Raw genomic sequence first — 24,639 nt, 5'->3', positions numbered from 1 at the left:
ACCCTCGTTCCACGGTCAGATCCTTCATTTCTGTTCTTGAAGTCTTTGTTGGACCCCTGGAGCCCACCCTGACAACACAGGACCAGCAAGAAGTACCAAGGCTTGAGCACTCCTTAGGAGCAGCCCTCAGCCAAAGGTCCACAGCGGTGGTGTGTGTCCACCCAGCTCTCCCACCCTGTCCTTTCGGGCAGACAGCAGGCCAGTATTCTCACTGCTGCAAAATTCCCCAGTGGAATCAAGTTCACAAGGGTCACTGGCCCTATAACTCATCCTTCCCTGTCTCACTTCCCCACCTTCATTCTCCATCTTTCAGGAATCAGGAAACTTTACCTCAGTCAATGCTCTTGGGAAACCCAAATGAAGACACAGCCAACTTACACTGTAAATCTCCAGCCAAGGGCCATAGTCTGAGGTCTTCCCAAATATATTTGACCGAGGAACTCTTTTCTCACAGTTCATCTCGAAGGGCTAGGGTTCCAGAGAACACTCTTTGGGAAGCAGTGTTCTAACTCCTGGGCAGAATGCACACCTGTCACAGAGTTGTGTCCAGGGAAGAAGTCAGGGATGGAATGGATGACCAGGTTGTGAGGCAGGAGGGATGTTGGCGAGGGAATATTCGGCCACCTAGAAATATCTGTGGTTAGGACTTCTCAGGGACAGAGCTCTCCCAAAGGCCCAGGCTGCCAGGAAGGGCTGAAGTGGGCGTTAAACTGGTTCATTTGCTGTTACGGGGCCTGCTTTGAATTCCTGTTCTCCCATTTCAAGGGCAGTGTGTGGATTAGGCTAAGTCCTAGAAGGATTCACACTTCACAAACAAAGAATAGTTTGCTGCCTGTGAGGGAACAAACCGTCCTGCCCTGCTCCTGCCTGTAAGGAAATGCTACCAATCTCCTCCAGCTGTGAGACGGAGAGTCAGCGACACCCCAGGACCAGGCAATTATGTCAGGAAACTCAACATTTGAGAGGAATGGCTGGAGAGGATTTTTTTCCAACAACTTGGCTTGAGCAGGATTGATTCCGGGACTGAGAGGCATTCAAGTGACACAGAGCCTGCAGTGTTATAAAACAGGATCATTTTATAGTTGGAAAATCTAAGGTGTGCCCTACCATCAAAGCACAGGCATTTAATAATGTCGGTTGAAGATGCAGAAGCAGTGAAGAGGGAAATCAACCATGAAATGCTGGGTCAAACCTATGTTTGGAGTCCAAAGCATCACAAAGGTACAGGGAGACATCCTCCAAGTTTTGACATGGACTGGGAAACTTTATCTTGCCCTGAAAGGACATGGAATGTTCTCTCTGGGACACCCCACAGCACTGGCCCAGGAAATCTCTGTGATGTTCCACAACAGACAGGAAAGTCTGTCTGAGCCTGTACACAGATCCTTAGGCCTCCGCTTGGCACTTGCTTCGTGTTCAGCATTTTGTGGTCTGTTATACATGTGATGGGATATAATTTTAGAAGATGAATGGTCTCGGTCCTTCCTGATCCCCTACCCACTCGTGAACATTCTGCCTGGGCCTGCTCCCCACCCTCTGAGAAGGGCGCTGCTCAGCAGACCAGCTCTTCAGACTTGGTAGCACAGAATCTGGAGAAAGGAAGGGGGAGAGAAATACAAGAGGTCTGGGAGACGGGGCTTAGAGGAGAAAGTTCTTCAGTGTGGTTTGGGAAAAATAAGTTCAGAGCTGCTGTAGTACACGAGCAAAGAGGATGAGAGAGAAAACAGGAATGTGTTAAGAATGGCTGAGGTCTATATGTGCCCTCCTTGGTGTCTGAAAAATATAAACCAAGAATAGGAGTGCCTGTTTTGAAATTAATCTTGATTGTTGAGTCTTGACCTCAAAACCACCTTGGGACTGGGCTTTGTGGGTCACGGCTTAAAGCACTACATAGATATATATCCAGTTCCTGAGCTTTTAAACAAATCCACCCACTTACAAAAGGTATGGCTAATGACCAATGAAAATAAGCATTGGGACCTCCAGCCTAGTTCACAGCAAAGTGTCTGGGATCTTCTCTCTCTTCCCATCTTGTTCCTCACTGTTTACTCCAGTCTCTTCTTGACTTCTGACTTTTCAATAGTTCTCCCATTTTGGCTCTGTGCTTCCTCCTTGAACTTGAGTGTAGAAGTTGATGTCCCCGGTATTGATCGTTGTTTTCCTTAGGAAAGAGCTTTTTTCTCATTCTGGTTCTCTCCTGGCCTAAACCCCTAGCGTGAGCACCAGCCCAGCCTGCCTCCAGCCCCTGGACCACTTTGATGCCTCATGTTGGCTGGGCTTGCTCTGCATCCCATTGCCACCTTGAGGGGTCATTTGATGGTGTAGAACATGTTTGCTTCCCCCTAGACTGTAACTACTCCAGAGCCCAGTGATCTCCCGTTTCCATGGTGTCCTTCCCACTCCTAGCCCTGCATCTTGTCCAGAGCAAGGGCTCAGCAAGTATTTACTGATTCCCAGTCACGGAATCAGCGTTAGGTCTTAGCCTGGGAGAAACATCAATAAGAACGGTGACACTTGGAATTTACCATGAAGACACATGAGTTAACAGAAATTTTAGAATGCCAGAGAGGCTCCTGGATAAATTAGAAATCACAGGAAAGAGAGATGCTATTTTCTCGCCAATACCAATCATTAATGATTTAACAAAGTCAGTAGCTCACGGCTCCTCCATGACTTTCCCACTTTGAATCGTTGCCTTCCTTTTGCTTTTAAAGATCAGTCCTCTCCTGGTTCAGCTGATTTTTTCCTGGCTGGACTGCACTTTTCCTAAGCCCCTAGACTCCTGCCTTGTGTAGCCCTCCCCTCCCTCCTCCTCCTCTGGTTCTAGAATCTGGAACCAGATAGAACCCAGATTTCTGTAGGTCTGTGATGGAGTCTTGAGTTGTTTCTGATTAGATGATGGTTTATTTTTCCTGTTTTTGCTTACTTTTTTCAAAATATTTTGAGTATCTGCTATGGGTCAAGCCCTCTGCAGAGCTCTGGGAATACAGTGCAGTCCCAACATTAAGAGGTTCCAACACAATGGGGAAGACAGGCAAGAAATTTAAAAATACTGTTGTGATGGGGCTGGCATGTTGCAGAGGCAGAGAGGAGGGCCTGCCTCTCCTCTCTGTGTGCCTCTGTGTGTGGGGGAGGGCGATGACGGAGGAGAGTAGAGGTGAGAAAGGCTTTCAGGAAGGGGCGGTGCCTGAGAAAACTTTAAAGGATTTGTAGCAGATAAGTTAGTCCAATAGAAAAGCCAACAGCAGGTATTCTAATCTTCTTCAAGTCTTTGACTTGCATGCTCTTGAAGCCTTTTTTTACCTGATACATCTGTACACTTCCTCCAAAGCCCAGTTCAAAGGACACCACCTTTGTAGGGTCTTCCTGATCACCACCCCCCACTCCCCCACACACACACACACCTCAGCTTCTGGGATTCAGCTGTTTGCTTTTCTCATGGTTCTTTTGAACCCAATGCAATAAGACTTCTTCTACTGCATCTTCTTATTTAACATGCCAGAAACTTATTTCTTTCTCATACTGCTCATGCCACGTGTTCCATTCAGGTCAGCTGGTGCTAGGAGTAGGGAGAGAAGGAGGATTCTTCTTCACATAGTTATTTAGGAAGCCAGGGTGATGGAGCCTCCACCATATGGAATGGCATCTGGAATGTGGCCAAAACAGTGGAAGAGACACCTGGAGGGTTTTGCACTGGTTTTTCCATGCATGAGTCCATGTTGACTTGTATCCTTTCCATTTAAGCCTATTAACCAACATTGCAAGAGAACTGCAAAACTCCCCTCGTAATAGCAAGGGAATGGTGGGGGTGGGGAAGGAGCCAATGGAATGTTTGCTGAGACCACTGACTCTGCTACAGGTAGGAGCTAAAGTTGCCACTGGCTTTTCTTCATCAGATGAGGAAGATGGGCACCACTGGGGGGAAGTCACCAACCCACACTGCCCAGCCTGAGATCCCATGCCCTGGCTCCCAGTAACACACAGGAAATTGTGAAGCACGAAGCCTTCCAAACACTCTTGTTATGTCCATCTTTCCTTGGAAATGCTACTCACTGCCCAGATCTCACTGGTCCCTGGCCTTCTTCTGCAGTGCGGTTACCAACGTAGAGGAGATCATCTTCAGGCAGGTGCCTGGAGCCCACGGAGCAGTGCTTCCCCATTGCATCCACCAACATCCCTGCCTTCCTCCAGTGGAACTCTGCCCCCAGGTACTCTACTTTGCACACAGTTGCAAAACCCGATCTTGTAGCATCATGCTCTTCCCTTTCTTGATTTTCAACTTTTCCTCTGCTCTCACCCTCATTCTCCTTTCCAGTGCCAATCCCTTGAATCCTACTATGTTTTAATGTTTCAGTTTCATCAGATAGCTCATCTCTGGGGCTGCTGTCACCAATGGCTTCAAAGAAATAACTTTTGGCAATCATTTTCCATGTCTTCCCTCCCCTCCCCTCCCCTATACCCCTGCCCCCCAACACCTCCTATTGTCCTCTGCATCTTCTTTTTGTTCCTATCTTGGACTCATTCATGAAAGTCATTCTCATTTGTTTTCTGCTTGAGTCCATTAATACAATGCATTTCCATGCTATTGCCCTCATTAATCTTATTTGTGCTGCCGACTTCGACTCAGGAGATATACATCAATCCACACGTGGTAGCTTTTCAGAAGAGAGAGGAGAGAGGCTTGGCTTAGTGGTCGGACTTTGCATTGCCTCTGCTGATTTGCTTTCTTCATTACCTCCCTAGTTCAGGTGATAGTTTTCATTTGCATGGGTTCCTCTTTCTGACTATGAACTCCCCTCGGCTGTGACCTCCTTCCATGTTTTTCTGCATTAGTGACAGCCCATGGGCCTGGCTGGCTGGCTGGTCAAGCACTCCACTCCCATATTCCTCCCATTCGCTCTCCCAGACGCTCACGGTCTGGGGCAGAGGAAGACCAGAGTCCTCACAGCAGCCCTGTCGCACACGGGAGCTCTGACCGTCCCCCGGGATGCTGGTCCCTCCATCACATACTTGCCTCCTACCTCAGCTCAGAAAAAAATTAAACCTTAAACTCCCCTGGACACCGAGGACACTTTCTGGGGGGAAATAAAGTCATCTGGGTTTGAGCTGAAACTCTCCCTAGCTTATCAGAGGGACCGTGGCTAGTACAGACCGCCTGCTCCTTCTGAACTTAGAGGGAGGTGGTCCAGGTTAGGGGGTTGGAGGGTGAGGGTGGAGATGAGCAGTTTCTGAGACAGTGGGCAGGCGCAGTGTGTGTGTGTGTGTGTGAGAGAGAGAGAGAGAGAGAGAGAGAAAGGGAGAGAGAGTTGCAGAGAGACAAAGACAGAGAGAGAGCGAGAGAAGGGCACACCCCTCTGAGAAGCACAGTAGAATAAAAGAGCTGAGAAGATTAAGACTCCAGACCCCAACTCACTTTCAGGCAGACCTCTCTCTCCTTTGACTCTCCGTCTCCCCCACAGTTAGATGAGCAGCTAGAATTGCATGGTTTCTGAAATTCCCTCCAACTCTGAGCTTCCATGTTTTTGTGAGTGAACTCTGACTTGAGAGTCCTTGTCTGACCCTAGGCAATTTATTTCAACTTTTTATGCTTTGGGTTTTTTTTTTCAATTCAGGAAACTGTTGTGACAATAAAAGGAGATTAAAGATGTAAAATCATTGAAAAAAACTCAGTGATACTTTTAAAATGCAGGGTCCTTGAGCAAGTAACTTTACTTGCCTGGGCCTCAGTGAAACGTGGATCCCAGCTGTGCTCTTGTGAGAAGTGAGTGAGGTCATCCTGCAAAACTCATAAAAACAGTGTCTGGCACGTGGCAAGCACTAAATAAATGTGTTCTTATTTCTGTGCTTCAAGATGCTGGTAGGAGAGTATAACAGAGCAGGAGACCCCCTGGGACTGACTTGTAGGAGGAGGCTTTGTGCAGGGGAGGCCTGGGCCTGAAAGAGCATCTGGCTCCTAGCCTAGCCTTCTGGTGAGGGGCCTTCTCCCCACTCAGGGCACAACACAGTATAGCTCTGGCACGGCAGGTACTTTGGGGGCTGGGAAGCTCCGGGGGCACCAGGAGTCAGTACCCCATCAGCAACAAATCCCCAACAGAGACCAAACTATCCAAAAGGGATGAGGAATGCCCAGGGCACATGGTAACATCTTCCCCATCTCTCAGTTCTGCTTTCTTCTGTGTTGCCTTCTTTCTCAGGCAGACGCTCTCCTTGACATATCAAATATGGCATCTGGAAGCTGGAAGCTAAAGAGGTCTGTGGTTCCCTCCCTCCATCCAGGAAGGAGAATTCGCCGTTTCCCCCTTAGTTCCAGCTAAAGTCCTGGGTTTGACTCTGACTGGCCCGGCCTGGGTCACGTGCCCAGCCCACACCTCTCACAGCACCACGGAGGTGTGACTCTCTGATTGGCCTCTTCTTACCCCAGGCCCACCCCAGGAGACAGCTGGTGAGTCAGCACCATCTGAACTGCCTAGGTCCTGGGCTAAGAATAGAGTGGGTAATGGTCCCCCAAGAGGTGCTGAGATCTTGAAAATGATGGGTTTGGGTTTGAGCTGAGATTTCTTTGACCTTCTGTCTTAGGTAGGCTCTCCCAGAAATAGACCCAGAGATAAGGATTTATATGCTAGTAATTTATCAAGGAAGTGCTCCCAGGGAAAAATCTGTAAAGGCTGAGGGAAAGCAGGACAAGGAAGGGGAGAGGTCCAGATTCTGGCCAAGTCCTGTACAGACTCCCTTCAACCTAATCCCACAGGGGAACTTGCAAGTGTGCGTTACACTTCTGAAGAGTCCCACCCTGAGACTAGGGAGCTGGCCTATCAGCTCAGAGCTGCCCTGGAAGAACGTAAACTTCTAGGCTCTTCTGCCTTTCCTTGTGTGAGCTGAGTGGCTCCAGTAGCCCAAGGTGGTCCTGGGAAGAAGAGGTAAAGGTAGAGCCCTCTGGAAGCAAGAGCAGGCTGAAACATCCCACTGACCAGAGGGATCCTGGCAGAGCACCAACAGCGTTTCCTAGAAGACCGGGGCCCAGGCTTGCTCCTCTCCCCCGCATGCCCTGTCCTTCAGTTTGTCTATCCTGATATTAACATGTTGCCTCCACTTAGAGTGAGGACACCTGGCTCTAAAATCCCCACGTCAGAGAAAACAGGAATTTGATTAGCGCTGTAGCACCGTTATCACCACTTACCAAAGAAGCCCTTTGGTTGCCAAGCCAAATGCGCTCTCTGCACAGAGTGGCCTCATCATTTCCTAATTGGTCCTGCTGTGCAGATCATCTCAGACTTACCTATTCCAGAAACAAAGAGACATGCCGTGGAAACAGATGCGCCAGAAGGAACTTGGCTTCCCTTCCACCGAGCGCCCAGGAGAGAGCTTCCCGCTGGCGGGCAGCAGGCACGATACCGGCTGGTGAATGTGACCCTTGCATGTCCCTGGCAGTTTGTCCTCAGGACATGCATCCTGCCCTGGGGATGGGGGGTGATGTGGCAGAACCAACCCATCTCTGTCCTCCCATCGTTTGTTGGCTCCACTGGCTCTGTGGCAGTGGGATTGTCCAAGGCCCTGCTTTCCTTGGCCAGACTCCCTGGATTGCTAATGCGCTCTTTCCAGCACCTGCCCTAATTGATTCCACAGCAAACTATATCCAATTACATCCAAGCCATTGGTGGTCTCCACCTGTGTTTGGAGATGCAGACATTGAAGCACCTGACAATTTCCCAAACAGTTCTCAGTGTTAGTTAAGCAGTCACCTGCCGTCTCCCTCAACCAGGCCTCATCCTCACCTCAGGTCTTTGGATGATTTCCCCAACCAGGAACACATTTCCCAGTCTCCCGCCTTAGTGGCCCCTATTTGTCCTACAGGGACTGTCGGTTGTTTTCAGAATCGTTCTCACCGCTTCCAAACTTCATTCACTTTCCCCTTTTTCAAATGGAAGGAAGGATCAAAAGAGTGAATGATCACATAAAATACTTAAAGAATGAATAAATAAATAAGTGAAAGAATGAATGAATGAGTTCACATCTAACCTTACACTCCATCCTCCTGCATTTTACTGTACGCTCTTTGGCACTTTTAAGTCACTTCCCGAGTAATATTATAAGCTTCCTGGAGGAAAGAACTATTATTTTTTATTTCTTTTATGGTTCAGGTCACAGAACTTGGCCACCGTCGATCTTTTTGAGAACGGTCTGTGCATCAATCAGTGTGGCATCATGGACACAGCACCAAGTTGGAATTCAGGATCCTATTCTCCCCCCCCACCCCCACCCGCTACTCTTCAGATGAACTCAGACCAGTTTTAGACTTTCTGGGCTTTAGCTCCCTAGTCTTTAGAGTGGAGGGATTGAACTGAGTGGGCTCTTGAGTACAAATCCTGTTTCCTTGGTCTACCATCTGGGCAGATGCTGTAACCTCCTTGAACAAACAGGAAGACTTAATGAGTTGCTTTAAATACTTAATGATATGCCGCATGTTAGGTGTTTAGCCCACAGCTGATAATTACAGTCTCTAAATTCCTGTCCATATTCTGACACAATGAGAATATTCATTCAAGACACTATATCAGAGAAGGAATTTGCAAGGTGGTGGAAGACTGTTTCTTCTGTTAAGATTCTTACATGCTGTGCAAATTTCTCTTTAAAAGAAATGCAAGGCCAATAAGCACATGAAAAGATGCTCTATGTCACTAAACATCAGGGACAAATCAAAACCGCAATGAGATACCACTTCACACTTATTAGGATGGCCTTAAAAAGGAATGAAATTCTGACGCATGCCTTGAAGACATGCTAAGAGAAATTATCCAGTCACGAAAAGACAAACATTGTATAAATCTACTTATATGAGCTGCGGAGAGTAGTCATATTCACAGAGACAGAAAGTGGAATGGTGATCACCAGGGGCTGGGGGGAGGGTGGAACTGGGAGTTGATTTTCAATGGGTATGGCGTTTCAGTTTGGAATGATGAAAAAGATCTGGAGATGGGTGATGGTGATGGTTGCACAACAATGTAAATGTACTTAATGCCACTGAATTGTACCCTTGAAAATGGTTAAAGTGGTAAATTTTATGTTATATATCTTTTAACATAATAAAAAATGTTTTAAAGAAATATAAAACAATTGCCACAAACCAAATTTAGGTTCCTTTGGGTGTGAGTTTTGCCAGAGACTCCTGGAGCTGAGGGTAAAGATCAGCCTGGCTGCCTCCGTGTTTCTTGCTGAAACCGTAGAAACAGCCTGGGTCTGGCCCTTTAATGCCAGTCCCACCAGAGGGAAAGCCTTTCAGCAGAAGCCATGAACATGCACATCGGGAAGTCAGGCGGGCAGACCCTCTCCATGGAAATCAGCATGTATTTGAAGGTTTTAGTGCCCGATTTAGCCTCACTCGGAGGTGACCTTCTACACAGGGCCAAAAGAAAAGTGATTTCTTTGATCGTCCATCTGACCCCAAACTGACCTCCTGCGCTTTTTAATTCATTTTAAATCATGCTGTTCTGGCCAAAGTGACTCCAACTCTTAGCAAAGAATATTTCACGTTTTGACCAACAATTCTTGGCTGATTTCAGATCTGTTCACTTGAATAGCAAAAATAAAAAAATCTGTGAGTTCTTTCTGGGTCCTTCTGATCTCAGGCAGCAGGGAGGGAAGGTGAGGGAAATATTCGTATGTGGCATGAAGCTTTGGCAGGAGATGAGAATTAGAAAGCCCTTCTTGCTTGGATGTGAACTAGTGCCCATTTGGGCCACTTCTAAGGTAGAGGAAAATGGGTGTGACTCCAGGGCAGGGACCCAGGTTTGCTTTTCCTCGGGTCAGGCTCAGCATCTTCCCAGGAAGGAGGATGTCACCGTCTTCTGCATCGTTTATGATGTTTTTGGCCGCAAGTAACAGTAAGTCAACTCCAGCTGGTCTAAACCGTAAAGAGAATGCAGCCTCTCACATGACAAGAGGTGGGGTGACTTCAGGGTCGGCAAAACAGCAGCTCAATGTCATAAGCAAGAATTTATGCTCCGTCCATCTCTCTACTTCCTCTGTGGGCACAAGGTGGCTGCCGCAGCTTCAGACACCACGCACACACACCAGGCCACGGGAGAGAACGCTTTCCAGAACCCACCCTCCAGCCCTCAGCTGACTTCCCTCTTACGTCTCATTGACCTGAATTGCATTACACACCAATGCCTAAACTTTTTCTGTAAAGGGCCAGGAGAGTAAATATTTCTGGCTTTGAGGACATGCGTTTGGTTGCAACTACTCAGCTCTGCCAAAAAGTAGCCAGAGGCAATACATTAACAAACGAGGGTGGCTGTGTTCCAATAAAACTTTATTTATAAAAGCAGCCAGGCTGGATTTGGCATATGGGCTGTAGTTTGCCCATCCCCACTCTAGATCAGCCGTTCTGAAACATGCCACAGGCAATTTGTTATTAATTTATAATAGCAATGCTTATTGGTGGCTTATTCTATTCTTTGCTGGCATCTAATAAAGGATATTTGAGAAGTTCTAAGTCATAACATTGAACGTATGATCACCTAATAGACAGGCAGATTAAGAGAAGACAGCAAAACCGGGGCACCAAATAAAATGAGAATAAAAATTTCAAAGTCCTTCTAATGTCCTAATGAGCATCAAAGTAGACACTAAAGGAAGAGTCAGAACTCAGTTAAACCTTGTTCAAGTTACTTGCCAAATTTAACATTTACAAAAATGCTTAATTACATTTAGGGTTCACTATAATCCCCTTGGAAGTCCAAATTCCAGTCTCTAGAAACTATTTTCATATCTCCTTTTTATTCCCCTGTATTGAAAGTCAGGACTGAAAAGAACTCAGTCCAAACCCCCAAATTTTACAGATGAGGGAATGGAGGCTCAGAGAGAGCAAGCTACTTTCCCCAGATCACACAGCCGCTCAGTGCCAAAATTAACACCCAAACCCAGGCTGTGGTAGGTTGTAATGTTGTTCAAAATATCTGCTGTCCCTCCCAAGAGGTGGATTATACAACTCCCTGCAGGGACAAGCTTGACCATGTGCCTTGACATGCCCCCCCCCCCTCGCCTCAGGTGGAGTACACGCCTCACCTCGCTGTTGAACTCAAGAATGGCCATGTGACTTGTTGCCCATGAAATGTGGTGAAGTGGCACGTGGCACTTCTGATTGCTCTGCCAGCCTGGGCTGCAGAATGAAGAAGATAGACAGCACAGGCACAGATGACCCATGATGGACATGTCATGTGAACGGGAAATAAACCACTGAGATGCGAGGCTGTGTGTTACCACAGCATAACTGAGCCTAATCCTGACACAGGCTTTACAGCTCTGAACACTGGGCTCTTTCTCACCTGGAGAGTCTCAGGTTACCAGCAGTGCTACATGGGACTGAGGAGCGCACATTCCAGCACCCGCCTGCCTGCATTCAGATTTCACTAGCTGTGTGACGTCGGTCCAGGGACTCTCAGTGTCTCAGTGTCATCATCAGTAATATGAAGGTAACACTGGTACCTTCCTCACAGCAATATGGTGAGGATTCAATGAACTCAGTCTGTGTTTTGAGGACTACAGGCACACCTCACTTGATTACTCTTTGCTTTATTGCACTTGACAGATACTGCGTTTCTTACACATCAAAGGTCTGTGGCAACCCTGCATCGAGCAAGTCTCTCAGTGCCATTTGTCCAAAGGCATTTGCTCGCTTCTTGTCTCTTTGTCACACTTTGGTAATTCTCACAATATTTCATATTTTTCATTATTACTGTATTTGTTATGGTGATTTGTGATCAGTGACCTTTAATGTTACTATGATTCACTGAAGGCTTGTATGATGGTTAGCATTTTTAGTAATAAAATAGTTTTTCATTGACGTACTTTTTTTTATACGTAATGCTCTTGCACATTTGGTGGACTACAGTATAGTGCAAATATAAATTTAATGTGCACTGGGAAACCAAAAAAAATGTGTGACTCACTTTATTGCAATATTTGCTTTATTGCCATGGTCTGGAACCAAACCTGCAGAATCTCCGAGGTCTGCCTGTAGTGGCTAAACATTGGTTATCATTATTCAACATACTTTCTCCCTGGCCAACATTTCAGTGACAATAGGGGTGGGAGGGGAGGGCTCCCTGAGACCAATCCATGTCATTGCACATGCAAGCAATAGTCATCCCTCTGGAAGTCACTCTTTGCTGGGTTCCATACTGACAACCAACACTGTCCCGGCTACAGGATGAGGGGAACGGGCATGAGGGGCTCTTGTGGAGGGGTTAGGAGCAGGGTGCTAGAGTCAGACTGGTTAGGGTTCAAATCCTGCCTCTGTTTTTTCCTTTTGTACATCTATCGCTAAGTTACTAACCACAGTGAGCCTCAGTTTCTACATCTGGAAGATGGGAATAATAAAAGCGTCCATCTCATGGTGTGAGGTGAAGAGTCAATGAAATTACTCATGTAAAAATGCTTATCACGGTGCCTGGCACATCACAGGGGTGAGTCAGGATTGGTACTCTCTTCTGGACAGTACAAGCCCAGGGGAGCATGGGCAGAAACAAGTAGCAGGAGATGATTCCTATTTTAGTGCATCGGAATGAGCCACAGGGATTTTTGTAGCCTCGGCGCCCTCCTGCCCTCCTGGAAACACCTTCCTGAAATCATAGACTGATTGTCTGGCTGGTGCTGAGTTGGTAGAAAACAAAGCATCCTCCTCCATCACACAGCTGGCGTGGATTTCCACGAGCAGCACAGACTGCCTGGTCTGCTTGCCACATGGGGGAGTCACTGGACATCCATCCGTCAAAGTGAAGACCGCACTCAGCCTGGAGCAGCTGCTCCAGAGCCCAGTGGATGTGGGTTTGAAGACCTCAGATCAGCCTCACATACTGTGATAAGGCAAGAATCAGGTCAGGACAGTGAACCGTTCTAAGATGCACTGTGTCCCTTCACAGGGAGATCTGAACTTGGCATGGAGCTGCCGTGAACGGAGCCCCCTCACTCGTGGCCTTTTCAACCACATCCTTCTTGCTCTGTGTCCTCTGCTGATGGCAGAATTGCTGCCCAACTACCTTAGCCAGGGCCTTAATGGTCACCAGACGGGGAACTCTACTTGCAGCCAGCTGTGCCTGCTTCACCTCTGGTCCTGCAGACACCTGCCCAGGCCTGGCCAGAGGAGAGCTGGGGACTGATTTGTTGGAAGCACACACCACAAGCCCAGCCTTTGAGATGCTAGTGGATGGCTTGTCTTCCCTAAATCTCATCCTCTCCGGATTAAACCCTTAACATGCAAATATACCCTGGGAGTAGGGAGATGGCAGGTACCTGCCAGGATGAGTTCATCATGGTGTCATGTACTCATGTCACTCACTCCTGAGTACTATGTGCCAGACTTGCCTTCCTCCATGTTTGGAAGGTTAGGGTGAAGGATGGGACCAAGACTGAGAAGGGGTGGGGTGGGGGCTTCCCTGGCCATGGCTGCCCCATGCCACTCACTCCTGGGCTGCTGGGACTATGTCTTTACTGCCTCCGTCATAGCAAACTTTGAGGCTGGAAAGAAAGGTTTTATTTGGGAAACGCTGTGGAGGTTTGTTACTGAGTCAAAGGAGAAAGCAAAGAGGGTCTGTGAGAGTAAACAGTACAGAACCGGGAATATCTTCAGCAAAATAATTGCAAGGCAACATTTCAGGGTAGTTTAATTTCCTACTGCATTTTAGTGACCAATATAGAAGATATAAAAATGTAATTTACAGAAAAACTCCAACATTTTGTTTCCCTGGTTATTCTAATAGAGCAAATGGGACATACAATATGATTTTTTTAAAAAAATTTTCACCCAACACTGTAATCAATCTTTCATGCTACAGATCTGTGTAGTTACTGTTTGTCACACACTCCAAATAGATGTGAATAGGAGTTAAGCAGGAAGAAAACTCTGTTCTTTTCCCTTCTGATAACAAGGCAGGAAACCTTTACAAAGTCCATCCTTAGGCATTTTTCCGTTCTGTTTGACCAGTTTTTAACTGAAAGTTACAATGGTTCCATTCCCAGGCACTGAGGTGGTAATGATGAGGACACATGAGGGATGGTTGGGGTTTTAGAAGGTGAGGGGCAGTTTTTTAACCCACAAGCTTCTTCTGCCTCTGTTCATCACCTAGGACCAGACCCACACCCTCCAAGTGAGGTCAGGAGGCACGTGCTGGGCAAGGCAAGGAAACAACCTCCACCCCAGCCCTGCCTGTGCTCCAGGCGTGGGAGGGATGGTGGACCAGGGCTGCCCCCTGAGATAACGGCCCCTCCTCCTGCAGGCACATCTGACTTATCTCACACAGCCTCCTCTTCCTCTAAAATCAGCTGATGTGGCCCCTATGGGGACCTTTATAGTCAGACTTTTTTTTCTGCTGCTAGTAACATCGCAAACACAGAATCTAGCTTCTCAGCAAGGACTTCAGGCTTATCAAACTCGACCACCTGAAAGTCAGAGAAGAAGAGCTGAAATTGTCAGAAAATATCCACCCACCACAGAGCCCAAACCATTGAAACCTCTGGAGAGGTGACGCCAACTTCCTGCACTTTCCCGTTTTCCATGACCAGGACATTGTCACAGTTGAGGACCGTGTTGAGGCGGTGGGCAATGGTCAACACAGTGCAGTCTTTGAAGGCATCTTTGATGGTGCTCTGAACAAGGGTGTCGGTCTTAGAGTCCATGGAGGCAGTGGCTTCATCAAGGAGAATGATCTGTTGAGGAAGGAGCGTTGTGAAAGTCACACCAAGCCAAAGCTATACCTAGAGGGAAACTTATAGTCTTAGCTCAATTTATTAAAAAAGAAGGGTTGAAAAGTAATGAGCTAAGTGTCTGTCTCAGAAAGTTAGAAGAAGAACAAGAGAATAAAAGTCGTATCACACCACCTTCTTCTTCCTCAGAGGGACTTGCTGGAGAAAGAAGGTTGTATATTCTTTACTCCCCTTTTTGTGAATGGTTTATTCTAATCCTACAAAACAGTAAGAAGAAATGCCCCATGGTCTTTATCTACTGTACTACATGAGTTAGCATGAGATATAATAACAGTACTTGTTATGTTTCCTACTGCTGCTATAACAAATTAGCACAAATTAGAGGCTCAAAACAACGCAAATTTATTATCTTACAGTTCTGGAGGTCAGAAGTCCTAAAGCCAAGGTATTGTCAGGACTGAATTTCTTTTGCAGGCTCGAGAGAAGAAATGGTTTTCTTGCCTTTTCCAGCTTCTGGAGACTGCCTGCATTCCTTGGCTTGTGGCCTCTTTCTGGCATCACTCTAACCTTTACTTCCATCGTTGTATTTCTTCTTTCTTTCTGACTCTCTTTCCTCCCCTTATAAAGACTTGTGTAATTACACTGGGCCGAACAAGGTAATCCAGGATAATTTCCCCATCTCAAGATCCTTGACTTAATCACATCTGCAAAGCCCCTTTTTCCCGGGTAAGGTAACATGTTCACAGATTCTGGGTATCAGGACATGGGCATCTTTGGGGAGCCATTATTCTGCCTGCCACAGTGCTGGTTTGCCAGTCAGAGGGCTTGAGTTCAGCTCTAACTCTGCTTGACTTTGGCTAAATTACGTGACTTCCCCAAGGCTCCATTTCTTTGTCTGTAAAAGGGAGTTACACCTTATCATGAACACGAAATGCAAGGACAACACATCAACCACTCAGCGCTGTGTAGTGCCACAGTCAGGACTGAATGCATGCTTGCTCCCTTCCCTGTCGTTAGCACATGTAGAGAGCACACACGATGGGTTACACTTTGATCAGGGTTCAGAGAATGGGATCTCTAAAGCAACAGCAATCCCTTCCCCGAAATCAGTAAGCAAAGATGGCTAAGTCACTCAGAAAAATGAGTATAAATTTTACAGTCCTTATATCCTGGCATTCCGAAGGCCTTCTTTAGTATCCTGAGTACTGTTTATCAGGCCTCAGAATCATTCAGGGACAAAGGGAAAAAGTTGAGAGGCAGATTTCTCAAACCCAAACCACTTAGGAGGACAGAGAGAATACCTAAGCAAGACCTCCCGGGGAAAGGCCCAGGGGAGGCAGGTGCTATTGCTGTAAATGGCTGTTATTTTTCAATTTTTTCCCCTCACAACTTTGTCTTAAGAAAAAGTGATCGGTTTTTAAATGGCCCAATTGCTCTCTCTTTGTTGAAAGACAAACGCCTGGCTCTACCTCTTGGATTGAGTGGCGCTGCAGGAAATATCCAACATTTGACCAATCCATTTTCCACGCTGTTTCCTTACTGTTGAATTACGGAGAAGCGCTCGGGCCATACAAAGCAGCTGACGTTCCCCTACTGAGAAGTTTTCTCCATTTTCTGTGACTTCTGCCTGTAATTTTTCCGGGAGTTTCATTATCTATAGAACACAGAGAATGCCATATTTGTGCTGATGATCTATAAAATTGTCCTGTATCCTCCATATTGATTGCCCCCTTCTCTCACATTTATCAGCTGGCTTTATTTTACTGCGGAAAACAAAGTGCAAAACAACAATCATTTCAATATTGCGAACAGGCACCAGGGAAAGACCAAGGAGTAGGCAGTCATTAGTAATTTAAAATCACAGTGTGATTCATAGAACCCCGTAGACACCTTGCCAAAAGAGTACAAATGATGCACATATGGCTCCAGAGAAACACAAACAAGTATAAATGGCTTTCGGGATCCTTATTTCTACGCATAAAATGGAGATGGGATGGAATTTTCTGGTCATCAAGGAAAGGTAAAGACAGGGTCTGATTTATCTAGCATGACAAGTCAAAGTGGCTTTGGGAGATGCTCACCTTGGTACCAAGTCCTGGGAAAATAAAATTCCCTCTGGGCTGCAGAGGTGGCCACGCTCACCTGCTGACCCCAGCTGCAGCTCTTATAGGACAGGGTTCCGTCTCACAGATGGTTCATTCCATGCCATGCGCGCTCATCTTCCCAGAGTTTATCTGCTTCAATAAGCAAATGAGGCTATTGGCAGAGCAGTAGGGCACTTCATCTGCTCTAGAGTCAGATGGGCTTGGGGTCAAGTCTCCATTCTGCTACTCACACCTGACTACCCTGAGTCTTAATTTCTGCATCTCTAAAAGTAGGGGTAGGAGTACCAACCTCAGAGGGTTGTAGTCAGGACCAACTGAGATAATGCATGTAGAGCTCTTGACTGAATCATCGCAGTGGCCTGATAAATACTATCTATTGTTGCTTTTAACAAGGAGTAATAAGGATTGACATATGTGGTGCCAACAAACAACTGGCCAAATCTAAACCTGAGCCAGATGTCTGGGGCACTGGTGCTGGGAAACGGACTCACCCCGGACAGCCCCAGAGACCTACAGTGTCTCTCATGAATGTTCTCTCCAGAACCTGCCAGAGCATCTCATCGCTGTGACTCCCAAAGGGATCCAAGTTGTACCTGCAATGAAGGAAAGGGGAGGAAGCAGAATTTCTGAGGACGAGAGGACGGGAGAGCATGTCTTCCACAGCATGAGGAGGAGAGCGGGAGGTGATGTGTGATGACGCTGCAGCAACCAGAGCAGCACTTAGTCCAGGGCACTGGTTCATGAAATACCAACCTCAGGCCGAGAGACCGAGGACCCATGACTCTGGGACGGAGCAGAAACCACCAAGGCGGGCAGACCACCAACCCTGCCAAGAGATAGCTCCGAGCGAGGCACTGGGGAGACACATTTGGTCCTCTCCGTGGCCGTGTGCAGCAGAGCGGATCTGACCTTATGCAAATTCTTGGCAGAGAGAGAAGCAGCGAGCAATTCCACCTCCCGGTGTGTTCACTCTGCCTTCAGAGGCAAGAGCTTTATCTGCAGCTCCCAGGCCTTGCAGAGGTTGAGCACCTTACATGCAGGGTGTGAGTCTAGCATTTCAAGACACGGAAGGTGCTTTTCATTCACCTCTCAATACAGCCCCCTACTTCATCTGGTGCTCAATGGGGGAATGTCCCTCTTGTTAGAGGGGCAGCTACTACACTGGGGCAAGTGAGTAACTGTGGTTTTCTCCTTGTGCTTTGATGACAGGTCTTGAGCCCTGTAGAAGTTGCAACCCTACTGTTCTTGGACTTGAGCAGTTTCTGTTCACTTCTTCGTGGGAGTGAATTGACGTTACTTCCGAAAGGATAGCTACGTACGTAGAATAACCATTTATTTTATCGTGCAAACTGGGGTAATTTAGGGAGTGGCCACTGCTAAACCTGATAGGATGCTGAAACAGGCATAAATCAGGGCTCTCCGGGGCCAACTGGGATGTCTGCTCACCCTGCACATACGCATCTTGCGTATTTGTAATGCAGTTTATAAAACACAAGTAATGTTCAGGCCCCTAGTCCTCAGCTCCTCCCAAGCCTTGTAAACATCTCAGGATAGGACGGCCCCAGGCCAGCCACGGCGCGGGCGCTTCACAAAGCTCTTGTTGGTCTGATTTCACTATCCAAAAATAGGGATGCACAACGATCAAAGACAACTACCTTACTGTACCTACAAACAGGACAGGATCCTGGGGGATGACAGTCAGCTTGGTTCTGAGGTCTTCGCAACCAACAGTACAGATGTCCGTGCCATCAGTGAGGGTTGTGCCACTGGCGGCCTCCACCAGACGAAACAAGGCCATTCCTAAGGACGACTTGCCTGGGAACGATAAATGCAACAGCAGCAAATCAAACATCAGTTTGTATTCCATCATACCTGAGTATCTATCTAATCAAGGGAATTTTTAACGCAATGAAAATGACATTGTGCAGACAGAAACCCCACTCTGCAGGGGCACTCAGCTACCCTAATACAGTTAACCTGTCCACCCCTGCAGGGGCTATTTACACATGACTCATCCTCTGGGCTTCGTCTCACCAGAATGATTCTCATTTAATTAATTCAAAAACTGATGTGTGTTTACTTCCGACTCCACACATCCATCCAACGTGAAATCCTAATTTACAGTAAAGAGGTGTCAGGGAAAAAACAACCAATCCACCACACATGCACATCACCCTCTGTTGTGATTTAACTAGCATGCCCAGTGGAAATGCAAAGAAAACAACCTGAAAGAAACACAATCAGAGCTTGTCCTCACTGGAACCTGTTCTTCAAACAATCCCAACTGTCTGCCCACTCTGGATGTTCAAGTTCAGCCCGTTGAGAACAAGGGGAGTGTTGTCTCTATATCTCATCTGATAGTCTCTGAATGTTATCTCCCCGCGGCTGGGCCAGTCGTGGGGACAGGCCCCTACTTTGAGGGGGTGAGTGCATTCAGGAACACAGGTCTGAAAAGCAGAATAACAAATGATGGGTTAATAGTCATTTGCTTTTCCATTCATTTCATTCATTCATTCATTCACTCACACAATTCTAGGTACTGGTATTCATGCTGGTGAACTAGACCAGTAAGGACACTGCACTCCAGAAACTCACATTGCAGTGGGGAAGTCAGATAATAAACAAGAAGAGATGAGAAATGAAGACAATAAAACAGAGTATTGTAATAGAATACACAATGTGTGGGGTGGAAGGGGTAGGCGGAGTAAAAGTTACTTAAGTGTTGAGGAAGGCATCTGTGAGGATGTGACATTCAAGCTGAGACCTGAAATGCTGAGAAGATGCCAGCTACAGAAAGATTCATTCCAGGCAGAGTAGACAGCTAGTGCAAAAGCCCTGAGGCCAGAATGAGTGTGGGGACTTTGAGGAATAGAAAGAAAAGTCGTGTGGCTAGAGCTTAGTGAATAGAATGGATGACTATAAGGGGCAGCTCATACTGGGCCTTGTGAGCCTGGGCAAGTGTCAGCAATGTGACCTTGAAGCTGTGTGACAAATCCAGACCAAGCCTTGAGATTTGCTGAATTCGATCAGATACAATTTCATTATCTGCAAGAGTCACTGTGGTGTTAGAAGCAGGAAGATGACAGTAGCACCGGGTGTCAAGTTCAGAGTTACTTGGAAAAGGAATTAAAGTTTTATAAGAGCCCAAGAAATGCAAATCTCCTCTAATTAAGGAGGAGAGCAACTTGACTGCATTATAAGACCAACCCGTCCTCTGAATTATAAAGTCCCTGTTAACCAGGAGAAATAGAGTTCCCGTGTTCCCCATTAGGGTCGCTGACCAGCCCACATCGCTGGTCGATAAGCAACCACAATTAGCTGAGAAAATAATTGTATTCCTAGACAGTGAGTATTTTTAATCCCTAGAAGATTTAGAATTAGTAATAATAATGTTTAAGAGAAGCAGAATTGGAATAGTAGTATTTTTAAGTTTATGGAATCTGCATATTTGGTGCTTTAAGTATTCATAATGTTAATAACATTCAGGCTTGTGATTCTAATTTAAAATGTATAATTGAATAACTTATTTTAACATGGTTTTAAGTTTAAAAACTTACTGTTTATATACAGTATTGGGATTGTCATGAGAACTTAAAGCTCACCATATTTACAAGTTTAATTTATTAGATTTATATAACCTCAGGAAGGTTTGTTTGTTCAATCAGATTATCGAGGTACTTAAAAAGGAAATGGAATGCATTAAATTTTAAAATGCAGTTTAAAATGTTTTAAAGTGTTTAAGTTTGTAAAAGGGGCCAAATGCTGTTCAAAGGCCCTTAAAAGTGATTGCTTGAATTGGCAAGACTGCTTTTCAAAGAATAGCAGGATTTGTAAGGGGAACATAAAAGCTTTTAAAGAAGAGGAAGACTGGTTTTTTCAATTTACAATTTTAGTCAAGTAAATATTAATTTTTAGAAACTAAAGTAAGCCACTGAGTTCTCTCTTCTGTGTACAGAAACTGTCCTTGAGGAAATTTTTTTAAAAAGAACCTCTCCCTCATCATCAAGGACTTTAGACTATATTGTAAATATGGGTGTTAAGAAAAGGGGTTGTGGTCCGATTTCAGTTTTTAAAGAGATCCCTTTCACATGTAAAAAGATCAAATACCTAAATTCTGCCAGAGTTAACTGGCTCCTCCTCTTGCACTGATTTCTTACCGAAATGTACTCCCTGAGCAGCTCCACGGAGGTGAACTTGGCCTGGGTCTCCGTCCCTGTCCGCACACACACTTGGAGCAGCCCACTCAGCTGTGGAGGGGGCGACAAGCAGCCACAGTCAGAGCCCTCTCTGCCTTCAGGGCTGGCTTGTGAGTCACCCCTCCCGTCTTACTCAGGACCACACCAAAAGCAGGCCTGCATTCCCAGCCAAGTGCCCAGATGTAAAGACACTCCTGTTGGGGTGTTTTGCCTTTAAACACTTCCTTTGTATTTAGAAACAAATGGTAATTATATTCTCCCTGGCACTCCAGATGGTCAGAGTCATCCCACTACAGCACCGCTCAGGCACAAGCTTCTTGGTTGGAGGGGTGGGGAACTGCTGTGAGCAGGAATTCTCCCAGGGCCTCCACACTGCTGGAAACCCAGCACTTGCGGCCACCTGGTGGGGTCCTGCACCTCTGTGCCCTCCCCGATTACCCCACCTGCATCCTGGAAGCACCTGAAACCCAATCACCACAGATATCAGAAGTGGAAGAAAACCATCAAGCCCATCTGCTTGCTTCGGACATGAGAAACTCTAGGCTTAGATGGTGGCCTGCTAAGGTCACCCACCTTAGGCCAGGATCCCCCAGAAGCCAACCCTGAGGTTTGAGGGCAAGCAGGTTGAATGGAGGTCCCCCCCAAAGATATTCCACATCCAAATCCCTGGGACCCTTGAATGTTACCTCATTAGGAAAAGGGTCTTTGCAGGTGTAATTAAGGACCTTGAGATCAAGCTGGGTTACCTGGGTGGACCCTAAATCCAACAAGTGTCCATATAAGAGAGAGAGGAGGAGGAGATATGAAGGTGGGATGGAGATTGGAGGGATGCAGCTACAAGCCAAGGAAGCCAACAGCCACCAGAAGCTGGGAGGGACAAGGAACAGATTCTCCCCTAGAGCCTTCCAAGGAAACATGGCCCTACAGACACCTTGATTCTAGATTTCCAACTTCCAGGACCGCAAGAGAATACACTTCTCTGGTTTTAAGCCACTAGTTTATAATTTGTTACAGCAGCCCTAGGAAACAACTCCAGGAGGTGGACCCAAAAAGTCCCAGTAGGAGCTGGGAGAACTGAGGCACAGAGGAGGAGAGTCCGGATAGGCTTCACTGTGGGCAGCTGAAGCTTGACGCCCCTGGGGGTCCTGGGAGTCCGCACGGAACACACCTGACTTGTCCCGAGGGTGCTGTTCCGTCTCCACTAACTCCCTGCAGGCATTGCTGGGGCTCTGGGAGGACCCCCCATACCGCAGGTGCAACCTGCCTCAGCCTTGAACCGAGCACCTTCCCGCAGCAGTGGGAGGCCAGCTGGCCTGCCCTGGAAGGGCGGCCACCAACAGCACCTGCCTCGGTCGCAGGGTGGGCTAGTGGGCCGGAGGAAGGACCAGGTCTTCCTCACTAGGTGACTAGTGACTTGGTGCCGGCACAGTCGGGGCTGGTTTCCCAGGGGTGAACGTGCTAGACAAGACCCCTGCAGCCCCAGGGCTTGCATTCTAGTGGGCCGGCGGGATGAGACACAGGCAATTTCAAGGAACCCTAAGAATGTCAGTTATATGGGAAGATGTGAAAGAGGGGCTAGGGCTGGGCTGGGGGGTTACCTTAGTTGGGGTGATTAAGAAGACGGTGTGTGCTGAACCATTCATGATAAGAAGTCTGCCAGGCAAACCCTGGGTAGCAGCAAGTGGCCTTAACAGGAAGGAGGCAGTGTGGCCTGAACAGGTGGATGAGGTGAGAGCAGACCCTCCGAGAGCTCATCTCAGTGGGCTTGCTGCCGCCCAGCTTCACACATGCCACTGGCTTCCCATTTCTCTTAGGGCACTGGTTCTCAGCCGGGGTGATTAGGCACCCCGTCCCCGGCACATTTGGCAATGTCTAGAGACATTTTAGGTTGTCACGACCTTGGAGGAGGGAGATTCTACTGGCATCTCCTGGTTAGAGATCAGGAAGACTGCTGACATCCTGCAACACACAGAACAGCTCCTGTCAAAAAGGATTATCTGACCCAAATGTCCACAGTGCTGCAGGCGAGAAAGCCTTTCTTAGAAGACAGGTGACACCCTTGCCCACGGCTGATGGAGCCCCGCAGACCCCTCATATCGTATTCTCCACCACCCTGCTCAGGCCACAGGAGCTTCTGAGTTCCCCAAAGGCACCAGTCTCCTGCCTGCCCCCAGCCTTCCCAGGTCTCTCAGACTGAAGCACTCCCTTGGCTCCTTCTTTATCAAATTCAGGTGTCAGCTTGCAAGTCACCTCCCGGCAGAGGTCTTCCCTGACTATATCGGGTCTAACCGCTGCTTCCCCACTGACAGTCAATTACCCTGCTTCGTTATCTTCATAACAGTTCAGCAGTTTCCGAAGTCTCCTTACTTATTTACTTGCGCACTTATTTATTCCATCCCACTTTATATCCCTTTATGTCCCACTAGCATGTAAGCTCCATGAACGCAGAGACCTGTCCAGCTTGTTCCTGCTGAACCCACAGCAGCTGGCATGGTTCCGGCTCCCGGCAGGTGCTCAGTGGACACGTCTGGTGAGTGAATGAATGAACTCTGCTCTTGAGAAGGGCATATAAATATTTTGTTAAGTTCAAGGGTATCAGCTCCTCAGGGCCCCGGGCAGCCCTCCATGGGGTTAGAATTCCCTTATCAGCACAGTGCTGGCCCCAGGAAGTGCTCATCCGCCTCCGTGATGGTATGGGATGTTACTTTGCACTCACTTTCTGCTCTGTGGGACTTCACACCAATTTCTCTTCCACCTAGGGAGTCTCCTCTGTTCTCAAGGGAAGCTCTGTCAGCTGGATTTTCTGTATTCTCCAAAGGGGGGCTAATGCTCAATAAAGCTCCAAAGCCAGCTGGAGGGGAAACACCCCCTAGACCTTGAGGTGTGCAAATTCTCCAGCCTCACAGGAATGTTTGAAAACAATCTCATAGAAAGCTGGTGATATATCCCAAGAGCATAACCTCAGTTGAGGAAAGCGGTTTCACTTGGACCAAGTAAGGGAATCTATTCAACATCATCTGTTTAATATTTTACTAGGTAACAGCAAATAAAATCATCCATCAATGAGGGAAACTGCCTGCCCAAGGAAAATTCATTTCCCTCACTTAACACACACACACACACACACACACACACACACACACACACTTCCCTAAAGTGGATAAATGACTTGGGGATAAATGGGGCTCCCAGAATAGTATCCTAGATAAAATCTCTTTAAATCTAGTCTTTGGGTGTCTGAAGGCCCGCTCTCTGGCTGCTTTCCTGAAGTGAAGCCAGCCTGTGGAAAAGTCCAACCCACCTATCCATAGTTATAAAACCTCCCATCAGGAGAGACCTACCAAGGCATACACAAAGGCAGATGAAACCGTGAAAATCCAACCAAGTTTCTCAGCCTTAACCACAAATGGATCAAGAGACATATGAACAAAACCAATGGCATGAAAGAGCAAGAACCAGATGAACAAACAAACAAACAAACAAACAAAAAACCTGATCCTGGAAAAAACAGATATCAGTCAAAGAAGAAAGGAGAGTTTAAGAAAGGTGAGGAGCTCTAATTAATATCCTCAGAGAGATTTAAAATATGTTGCACCCATTTTAAAATGATTTGCTTAAAAACTCAGAGACTAAGAAAG

At 47.0% G+C, this 24,639-nt stretch overlaps 1 protein-coding gene across 1 annotated transcript in view; it reads right to left on the bottom strand.

The window, feature by feature from the left end:
• Positions 1–13,655: 13,655 nt before the first annotated feature.
• The window catches only part of ABCC12 (ATP binding cassette subfamily C member 12), a 60,981-nt gene continuing 49,997 nt past the window's right edge, over positions 13,656–24,639 (bottom strand). Inside the window, 8 exon segments of the mRNA XM_082366832.1 lie at positions 13,656–14,436; positions 14,539–14,703; positions 16,241–16,354; positions 17,320–17,398; positions 18,461–18,620; positions 19,063–19,075; positions 19,079–19,252; positions 20,963–21,052. Coding sequence (XP_082222958.1) covers positions 14,350–14,436; positions 14,539–14,703; positions 16,241–16,354; positions 17,320–17,398; positions 18,461–18,620; positions 19,063–19,075; positions 19,079–19,252; positions 20,963–21,052 — 882 coding nt within the window. The 3' untranslated portion in view covers positions 13,656–14,349.

The sequence above is a fragment of the Balaenoptera borealis genome (assembly GCF_965194805.1).
Source record: "Balaenoptera borealis genome assembly, chromosome: 19".
NCBI classification, from domain to species: Eukaryota; Metazoa; Chordata; class Mammalia; order Artiodactyla; family Balaenopteridae; genus Balaenoptera; species Balaenoptera borealis.
The sequence above is the reverse complement of the archived record's forward strand: the minus strand, read 5'-3'. Positions and strand labels throughout refer to the sequence as shown.